The following is a 10,951-nucleotide window of genomic DNA, read 5'->3' as shown; positions in this document are numbered from 1 at the left end:
ATTTATGTAGCCTATACATTAGTATGATAGTTTAGAAGCTTGGACCTGGCCCCCATGCAAAAGTATTGCCCACCATATGGGGTGGTCATGTAATGTAACAATATAAAGAACCTTGAATCATTCACTTTTAAACTTTAGACTATTATCAATAATGATAATAATAATAATAATTCAGAAATGTATTACTAGCTGATGATAAATCCTGAAGTAGGCTATTTTTTAACTTAAAGGAGTAGCCTAGTTCAATTACACACCCCATGATGAAGCCTTGAATTCATGGAGATTTTTTTTTGTTTTTGTCACATTCCTGAGCCAATAATTTGATGCCTGGTCACCAAATTATTCGCTCAGGAATAAGACAGAAAAAAAAGGCTTCATGGTGTGTGTAATTGATAGAAAATAAGTACATTTTTGGGTGAACTATTCCTTTAAACCGTTCTACAGACAGTGACGGTCAGCCTGCAACAGTACAGCTCTTGAACGTCTCCCACTCTGCGGACCCCGGCCAGCTGTTGTGTTTTGTAACCAGCCGATAGTGTTACACAACATTGGAGTATGATCCGCATGGCGGTGTCGGTGAGCAATACGTTATTTTAAAATATGCCTAAAAATCGTTTACTATAACTTTTAAGTAGGCATATCAAAATATTAGACCTTTAGCCCTGTAGTTTAAGTCCGTTTGGTAACGCATTTATTCAATGATCAGTAATCAGCTAGTGTAAAGTAGCCTTACATCTAGCCTTAGATATAGATCAAGACTCTCGTAGATGTATTTGATCGAGTCTGACTTTTACCTTCGTATCTATGAGAGTATTGGCGACCCCCTCACCAGTAAGTAATAGCCCTAACCTCGCATCACCCGTTATAATAAAAAGGCGTCACCAGACTGTCCAAGTCGGAGGAAAGCCTGGTAGGCTGGTATTCGTTCTAAAACTATCCGTGTATTCCGGTTTGGAAAAAAGGTAAAATAATGAATTGTGGTTCCGATGGTTGGTTCTGGTTGGCGTCGCATTCTTTATGTTCCCCACCCCACATAATGCGAATCAGTTAGTTTAATCTCGCCAGTCGCGCCACGAGTTAGAATAGAAAATGGACACACCAAACCATTATTATTATACCAAATGAAATGAAACGATTATACTAAACTAAAGTTTTAAACTAGGGGAATCATTTTGGAGATGCACGGCGCCGGAGGTTCCGGTTGTTGGTTCCGGCCACCTGATGACGTAACGTTCCGACCGGATCAGAAACCCAAAAATGCTATTGATCCCAGGTTAGTAAAGCCCGTATTTCTCCGAACATGTACAAATGCAACATATAAGGTGCTTACCCGCTTGCCCCAAATGTTAACTAGGTGTCCGTTGTATTTTTGCAATGTGGTAGTCCATATATTTCAATAAAGAAGTGTTTTAATCCCGTCTGTGGCCGATTCTGTCCAAGTTCCCAATGGGCGGTAGTGACGGGGCGCATCCGGTGAAAACCGGAATTACACTCTTGTAAACAGAAACTTATCGAGGGGGGAAATGGCGTTAGGCCACAGACGGGATTAAAACACTTCTTTATTGAAAAATATGGACTAATACATTGCACAAATACTCCGGACACCTAGTTAATATTTGGGGCGAGCGGGTGAGCACCTTATATTTTGCATTTGTACATGTTCGGAGAAATACGGGCTTTGATTCCAGGCCAAACTGGGGGGGGGGGTATGTAAAAATATAAAAATCGATCAAATATATCTACGATAGTCTTGATCTAAGGCTAGGCGTAAAGTAACTAAGTACATTTACTACAATTTTGAGGTATTTTTTACTTTACTGGAATATGTCCAATTTTCAGTACTTTTACTACTCCATTACATCTTAGAGGCAAATGTTGTACTTATACACAATAATTTGACAACTTTAGTTACTAGTTACTTTGTAGATTTTGAATATTATTACAAAACATACATTAACCGTTCAACCCAATATACATTTCTGCCATTTGAGTTCCGGACTTTTACTTGTAACAGAGTATTTCTACATTGCAGTATTGATACTTTTACTTAAGTAAAACATGTGAGTACTTCTTCCACCACTGATGATGGTAGTTTTGCTACACCTGTAGTGGATGGATTGAATGTTGTCCCGCGGGCTGTGATTTGGAGAGTGAATTTATATTCCGCAGCACCACGGTGTCGCCTGTCAAAAGCAACTCTTCCTTTTCGACAGGCCACACCCATGGCCACAACACGAATGTTTTGGTCGTGACGTGGGCGCGGCCTGTCTCCATCGTGTAGACTGTAAACTGTAAACAAGTTCCTGCATATAAACCTGATAAGACTGTTGATGGAATTGACATGAGGTAACAACCACAACTCCATTTACATGAATCAAAGTATAGAATAACAGTGGTGGAAAGTAAAGTAACTAAGTACATTTACTCAAGTACTCTATTTTTTACTTTACTGGAGTACTTTTACTTCTACTCCACTACATTTCAGAGGCAAATATTGTTCTTTTTATTTCACTACAATTATTTGAAAACTATTTGAAAATTATTTACAACTTTAGTTACTTGGTGGATTTTGATTATTATTACAAAACATCTATTAACCACTTCAGCCCTATATATACACACGTTACAAGCTCACAAGCTCACATCTTGAAAACAATGGGACAATCTGCATAATGAGTACTTTTACTTTTGGTACTTCAAGTATGTTTTAGTGCCAATACTTTTGTACTTTTACTCAAGTAGATTTTAAATACAAGACTTGTACTTGTAACAGAGTATTTCTATATTGCGTTATTGATACTTTTAGTTTACTTCCACTTTACAAAATCCACCACTGTAGAATATAGGCTACTGGTCAAATATTACTCCACTAGGCCTACTAGAACTACAAGTGAAAGTTACTCAGTCAAAAGAATAAACAAAAACAAAAGCTAACCCTTACCCTTTGTGATTGTTGAGATTTTAATTTAAATTTTCCTCTGAATTCTATTTCATATATTTGTTGAAATATAGAGTGAAATAGAGCCTGGCTTGCGAGGCTGTTGTTAATAGATTAATAGTGTGGTTAATAGTGGTTAATAGTGTCAACATATCATATGTTTCATATTTCACGTATTGCTTTACTGTATCTCAGTAGGCCTAGATGTAGATCACCAGGCAGTAAGTAGCATTGAGCAGCCTTCTTTATTGTACCGTAATAAAATTAAGCGTACCTGCTTTGAGTTGCGAAACTGGGTGGGAGCAGCCCCGCGGCTTGCTTTGCTTGGCTGCACAGACCCACATTGCTCACTGTACTGATTAACTTGCGCTGCAGCCTTGACTGAGTTGTATTTGTCCCAGAGTGTGAAGATGAAGATCGCTGTACTTGGAGCCACAGGGCAGACAGGACAGCATCTGGTGGAGCAGGCTCTGCAACAGGGACATGAGGTCACTGCCATAGTGAGGAACCCTGGGAAACTCACCGCGCGCCATGACAACCTCAAGGTACCACGGTTCAAGGTTCTTTATTTTGTTACGTCTTGTGTGCAGGTGCATACGGGTAAAGTGTACTTTTCTTCGGCTCCTCTGGCAGCAGCAGCAGCAGCACATTGACATGATAAACATCAATAGTGATAGGAAAACAATGATGATATTGTAAAATAAGTTTTTCTTATGCTAAATTCTTCTACTGTGCGGTTACTTTTTACGTTGGTTCTCTACTTGCTGGGTCCATCATGGTTTATAGGTGCTGAAGCTATATGCAGATCTTACAATTTCACTCTTGTGTTATGAGATGTAACAAATACAAATCTTGATTCTTTAAGTAATTACTCGCACGCAAGTGATAATAATAAGATATACAAAATTTAACTTTTCCTGGTTAACTGAGTGTGGGTTAAAAGTGCTTCTGTTCACAGACAAGTGCAGATTATACAGTAACTTGTAGGTTGGCAGAAACCTTGTCATTGTTCATTATTGCTGCACTAAACTTTATGATTTCTTTGCTATTGTTTTACTATTGCTGCTACAATGCTGAGTTGAGGAACCAAAGCCAAATAATTTTACTCTTACGTACTTATTCATAAGAGTACATTTGAAAAAATAAAAACAATTCTTGAATCCTACACTGCATTCACACTTTAAGTCATTTTAACCCATTAAAACTGGGAAAGCATCTGTGTCATTTTAGATTTTAGCTATATACTATATATATAGCAACATACGTTTTCAGAAAACAGTAGGATTTAGAAGGCATTTGTAGAATCGGCTTCAGGTCTTAATGGGTTGAAGCTAGCGACGTGAAGCTACAAAGTGACGCCTGGCACTTGTCACTGCATGAAGGGCATGCATGACACACCACAAATCAATGTTGAGCTGGCCTCGACTTTTCTTCAGTGCTCCAATGACGCAGGGAAGCGTCAATCAATCGTAATGTTTTTGTTTCACAAGTTAAACTCCCCTTCTCTCTCTCAGCACAATTCCTGTTCCGTTCCGTACAATTGAAGAAAAACTCATTATTGCCTTTTAAATCAGAATAAGAATCAACTTTATTGTCACATCATCATCATCACATGATTACAGGGTGTAAAAGAGTGGGAGATTTTTTTTTTGTGCCAGCTCTCAACATTTGCAGTTACAGGAAGAGTTAGAATAGGGAAAGAGTATAAAGAAGAAAGGAACAGGGGCACAGAACAAATAACAGGAAGGCACAGTCTAATCAAATATACAAAGTCCAATATACACAAGGTGCAAGACTAAAACATAGCATTGGATAAATAGCTCTACAGAAGGCAGAAATGCTTCTTGTACAGGTGGATAACATGTCCAGCATATGCAAAAGCAGTAGGTATATAAAACCAGGTTCATGTGCATGGACAAAGTGCCATGGTTAAAGGTTTCATGACGTTCAGTTTTACCACACATTAAAAGTCTTTGTCATGGTCCTTCAAACGTGTATAGAAAGTTTTAACAAAAAAATCCACTCCATTGATCCATGGCAGGTGTTTTCACATTTCTAAAGCCTTTTCAACTGCAATGAAAAAAGAAATCTTTGCCTGCGGGTGTCGCTGGTGAGGGATTTTGCCTGTCAATCATCGCCTCTGCTCCGCCCCCCCCAAAGGAAAGGATAGGGGAGGGGAGGGGCGAGGAGGAGAGTGGGCGGGATTAATCGGCTGTGACCTCACTGCCGAAGGGCCAAGCTCAGATTACTTTTCAGCCTAATTATTCAGAAAACCCCAGACCACAGAAAATCCACTGAATGTTCAAAGTTCAGATTTTTTGGGTGTAATTGAGGTCATAAAACCCCCCAAAAAACATAAAAAACAAAAAAAGTGAAAATGAATGTCATAGAACCTTTAAAGAAATGTAAAACAGACATTTTGATTGCACGACAAGAGTTACAGGCCTAAACATGGCCTGTTTATAGCGAAACCTTGAGGCCAATCTTCCTTGGCCTACTTGTAGTGTGCATGCAAAGTTTCACACCGATCAGTCCAGCGGTGGCTGAGATAAGCTGTCTACGGACCGACACACAATGACACAGACACATGATTGGACAGAGGCGAAAACAATATCTCCGCCTCCCGGCCTTTCAGCCCGGCAAAGATAACCAGTTCCTTGTGCTATAATTGGCACTAGTCTGAACGCAGCCTTAGCGTGTACGCTATGTACTGAACATTACGTTCAATTAGAATATCATGCACTGACACTGAGCCTTTTCTTGCACGGATTTATGAGGTGAACTGTGAACCTCCACCATTAACATTCCACCCTCATTTCCGCTCTGCTTTGCCAGGTTGTGGAAGCGGATATTTTCTCGGCGGACGGTTTGAAAACGCACATCAAGGGGCATGACGTTATCATGTCCTGCCTGGGCTTCCCTCCGTCCTTCCTGGCCGGGGTGACGGGCTACACCCAGTCCATGAGCGCACTGGTCAGCGCCATGCGAGAGGTCAAGGTCAACAGGATCATCGTTATGGCTTCCTGGTACACTGAGCGTGAGTAGGCCTGTCTTACATAATTTGCCTGATCGCAATTATTTGCAATGATCAGTTATTTTTGCATAGTCAGAATCATTTCCATTCATCTGCATGAATTCATCTGTTGAAAAATGTTCATACATTTTCAAACAATTAAAAAAATATCAGAAATAGCAGAGCTACAAGCTCACAACACATTGCGATGCAACGCGTTGTGAGCTTCTAGATCTGCCATTTCCACTATTCACATTTTCTTATGTGTAATATTATTAAATATGACCTATTTTTGGCCATATTACATTATTTATTGTGATTATTGGTACCGTTCATTGCCAGTCAATTCTTTATATGTTTACGTTATTTGTCATAACTGTGCAATATTTGTTTAAAAAGCCTAAAAGCCTAACAGATGTCATTTTTATTTAGTATGTTCCAATGTTCAATACCAAAAACACAAATATCATTTGTCGCAATTATCTATATGGCAGTTAATCGTCAAGTACAATGTCATGATACATCCCCTAGGCAGAGTCTCCCAGAGGCCAAACCAGTGAAAAGTTGCGTTATAAGATAATCTGTGTTAACTTTTCCCCAATATTTCCCATCCAGCAAACTCTGCAGCTCAGGCATCCTACCTGGTCCGGTTCGTCCTGCTGCCGATGATCCGCAGCATCCTCACTAACATGCATGAGATGGAGCACTTCCTGAACGGCATCCAGGACATCAACTGGACCGTGGTTCGACCGCCGGGTCTCAAGAACCTGCCTGCTACAGGTAGAACCTACAATATGTAACTTGTAGGAGAAAGAATATATATTAATATTAAATATATATAATAATCGATATATATATTAAATAATCGATTAATTCGATTAACTGTTGCGCCCCTATTTCACAGACCCACTGTACAGTTTCATGGGCCTCAGGCCCCATTTGGTCACAGTCTGCTAGTATTTCATTGACTTAAAAGGTCATCCACAATACATGCCTGTTTTCACTTTCTTTGCGAATTGTCTGTGAATGAATTGGTCTGCTAAAGACCAACCTTGCCTTGAGGGGTTCAAACAGTCTTCGCTTACTACAACGTAAAATCCGGAGTTTTCCTCTAACCCAGAGAGTGTAAAAATAGTAATTTTTTACACTCCCAGAGTTAAATGAACACTCTGAATTACACTGTGATCTTGTGCTTCTCATGTATCAGAAGAACAACTGAGGAGAATATCTCCATTTGACAGTGTTGGGCAAGTTACTCAGGAAGATGAATACGTTTCTAGCTTATTACTCCTTTAAAAAGTAATAATATTACTTTATAACTTGGTGTCAAGAGTAGCTAGTTACATTACATTATCACTATATCACTTTCGCTACCCTAACTTGCACGTACACGTTACGTCATAATTTTGTGAGAGAATCAGAATCAGAATCATCTACATACTACATGCATACATATGCAGTATGATCACAGTTATTTTTGCATAGTCAGAATCATTTCCATTCATCTGCATGAATGCATCTGTTGAAAAATGTTCATACATTTTCAAACAATTAAAACAATATCAGAAATAGCAGAGCTACAAGCTATAGCTCCAAGCTACAAGCTACAAGCTATATCTCCATTTGACAGTGTTGGGCAAGTTACTCAGGAAGATGAATACGTTTCTAGCTACTTATTACTCCTTTAAAAAGTAATAATATTACTTTATAACTTGGTGTCAAGAGTAGCTAGTTACATAATTACATTATCACTATATCACTTTCGCTACCCTAACTTGCACGTACACGCTACGTCATAATTTTGTGAGAGAATCAGAATCAGAATCATCTACATACTACATGCATACATATGCAGTATAAATGACAGGCTTAATGTAGTCTATCGTGGTCAAAAACGACTAACTTAGTAACTCAAAGTTACTTAATAATTGTAATATTATTATTGTTTTGTCAATTGTGATAAGTTACACTACTAGTTACTGGGGAAAGTAATTATGTTACATTATGTTAAGTAATGTTACTTAGTAACTGGTTAATGTCCAACACTGGTTATTGCTAATGTATTTTGTGGTTGTGTGCTCCACAGACAAAGAGTTCCTGACCCACGAGAGCTACTTTGTTCCAGACCCCAGTGGGCGGCCTGTCGGCATCTCAATGTCCAGGGGAGACGTGGCCCGCTTCATGTTGTCTCAGGTCAACAGCGACTCCTGGGCCAAGAAAGGGGTTGCGATCGCTACCCCATGAGCCAGGCTGTCGTCATGGCTGACACTGTGGCGTTTTAACGCACGTTTAATTTGTATGTTTTTTATCTTTGAACGTGTACATGCCTCATCGACGGTAATGGAAACCACTGCTTTAATCAGTTAAACCGAAGCGTCCCAATTCTGGGCATGTCATAATAGGCAAACATATGGCAAAAATGGGCGAATGTTCGGTTAAAATAGGCAATCTACAAGCTCACAATGCATCGCGACGCGTTGTGAGCTTGTAGATCGCCTATTTTCGACAAAAAAGATTTGGCGTAGAGGGAACATAGGAGGAGACCAAACATAGGCCCTGTGGGGACTCTGGTCAATAAAGTATACAGCGTTGGTTCTCAAAGTGGGGTCCGGGGACCCCCAGGGGTCCTTGAGGGAGTTCCAGGGGGTCCCCAGCTAATAGATAGTTAGGAACCAAATGGACCCTTATGGGTCTTTAACTCAGAGAGTGTACAAATGGAACCAAATGGACCCTAACGGGTCCATTTGGTTCCATTTGTACACTCTCAGATTTACATTAACATTGATTGTACAATATAAATTGGGGTCCCAGAGATAGAAATGCCATTAAATGGGGGTCCGTAGCCTAATGCATGTCAAACTGGGGGTCCTTGAAATTAAAATGGTCGAAAATCACTGTTAGAGCCGCAAACATCTTCTCTTATGGGGGTCCTTGGCATATTCTTTCAAATGGGGGTCCGCGGGCTAATAAGTGTCAATTTGGGGGTCCTTGACATGAAAAAGTTTGAGAACCACTGGTATACAGGGTTTAAGTGGTTAAGATCACCCTGCAGAGTGCAGAATGACATTTGAGTGTCTTTAAAGATTTTCACCACATGAGGGCGATGTTGCCACGTATGATCATCACTGTCTAACAGTTGAATGACTATGGTGTAAACATGACAGCTGGCTGTCCTATGCAGAGGATGGGAGGTTATACTGTATATGTGATGTACAGCTCTGCTTAGGTGAGTGATGATGACAGCATCATACGTGTATTTTATATGCTAGCATAAATTATAATATATGCTATACTCAGTATGCTGTATATATCGCCTTAAATAAGCGGGTCCAAACACAAGAACTTATTTAAAGCTGCAATCCGTAACTTTCATGTCCTTCATGCAGGATTCGAACCCACAGTCTTTTGCTTGTGAACCAACATTTCTACCGCTCTACTGCCAAGAGTTAATCCCTGCCTGGCATGGGGAGATGTTGGCCCTAAGAGCTTCAGGCAGTGCTACTTGTCAACTAGCAGGTGTCCTACACCTGACAACAGGGTCTAAATGACTTCATGGAAGAGTAGGGAGAGACCACCTCCAAGCACAACTGAAACGTTAAAATATAACGCTGGAATGATTCAAATAAGTTCTGGATTGCAGATTTATTTTCTGTCAATGACGTGCCTTTGTGAAATGACTAGGCCTGTCACAGTTATTACATGATCGCATGATTGCAATTGTTTTAAATAATCGCAATTATTTTTGCATTATCGTCATAATTGTTTCCATTCATCTGTATGAATTCATCTGTTGAAAAATAGCAAAGATAACCCACCTGCAAGCTCAGAACGCATCCCCATGTGAACACGTAGATGGGCTAATTTAGCTATTTTTGAAATGATGGGAAAGTAAAATTATTAAGTATTATGGCCTGTTTTGCAGTAGCACATTATTTATTTTGATTATTGATACTGGTCATTGTCAGTCATGTCTTTGTATTAAAGTTGTCATATCTGCCCAGTGTAATCTTTGTTTACAAAGCCTAAAGAGCAAACAGAAATGTAATTTGTATTTTGTGTTCCAATGTTCAATGCCAAAAACACAATGAAATCGTTATTTGCTACGGCAATTAATCGTCAACTAAAATGTCATGCTCGTGACAGCCCTAGAGATGGCAGCTGATCTTAGTGACATTTTTCGGTTTGTTGTGAAAACGAGGCAGACGGAATGCTGTTTAACTAACTCGTCTGTGACCTCTGCCCTACTATCCCACATTCAGGTGGAAAATGATACTGTACGTTTATGTTTACGGTAAAGTTGCAACGCCAGTTCCCTGACCGAGTCCTCTATATGATATCTGATATACAGGTCTTTCTTTTTTCGCCTTTATTTATACAGGTAAAATCTCTTTAATGAGGAAGCCCTGTTCAGGACAAGCAGCAGGACAAGTTGCAAACATACACACAACATAAAACAAAACTAACAATCACATAAAAACAAACTTAAAATGAAGTCAAGTGCAAACAGTCATACGGCAGAAGAAATAAATTTCATACCATTTAGGTAGGGAAGCAAGTGCACCACTAGGGTGTATAGGATGTATGTATGGTTGCATGTCAGGATTGTCAAGCTGCTGAAAGGTTAGCCTCGATCTCCAGGCTTTTATTGTTTAGTTTTGCTAAAAAATAAACAATAAAAGCAAGGTTGACCTGTGAAAGCCTGTGCAAATCTTTTAAGAGTCATCATTTTAATGATATTTTGTAACGCAGTTGTAGTACTTGTATCCTCTTTGAAATTAATATGTAGTCACCGTAAAAAAAAAAGATTCTGTTCATTCTTCAAATACTATTCAAATTGAATTAGTATTAACTAATAACTGATGATGCAAGTGCATATATAAGATGATTAATTTGTTCTACGACGGTGTCCATTTGGTTCCATTTGTACACAGTCAGAGTTACAGATCTGTCAGTACAGGGTCCATTTGGTTCCTAACTATCCACCAATTAGCTGGGGTCCC

General features: G+C 39.4%; 1 protein-coding gene across 1 annotated transcript; it reads left to right on the top strand.

The window, feature by feature from the left end:
• Window positions 1-470: 470 nt before the first annotated feature.
• LOC308089650 (flavin reductase (NADPH)-like) lies at window positions 471-8,536 on the top strand. The gene is made up of 5 exons (XM_080434508.1): window positions 471-576; window positions 3,340-3,483; window positions 5,774-5,975; window positions 6,567-6,731; window positions 8,038-8,536. Exons 1-5 carry the CDS (start codon window positions 556-558, stop codon window positions 8,193-8,195), a joined length of 690 nt encoding a protein of 229 aa, XP_080290634.1. The 5' UTR covers window positions 471-555; the 3' UTR covers window positions 8,196-8,536.
• Window positions 8,537-10,951: the final 2,415 nt, after the last annotated feature.

The sequence above is a fragment of the Gymnoscopelus braueri genome (assembly GCF_963280865.1).
Source record: "Gymnoscopelus braueri genome assembly, chromosome: 7".
In the NCBI taxonomy this organism is placed as follows: domain Eukaryota; kingdom Metazoa; phylum Chordata; class Actinopteri; order Myctophiformes; family Myctophidae; genus Gymnoscopelus; species Gymnoscopelus braueri.
The sequence above is the reverse complement of the archived record's forward strand: the minus strand, read 5'-3'. Positions and strand labels throughout refer to the sequence as shown.

Coding starts and splice junctions, on each gene's coding strand:
- LOC308089650 (XM_080434508.1), top strand. CDS start 556: ATGATCCGCATGGCGGTGTCG. Junction 577..3,339: donor TGATCCGCATGGCGGTGTCG/GTGAGCAATACG, acceptor TATTTGTCCCAG/AGTGTGAAGATGAAGATCGC. Junction 6,732..8,037: donor CAAGAACCTGCCTGCTACAG/GTAGAACCTACA, acceptor TGTGCTCCACAG/ACAAAGAGTTCCTGACCCAC.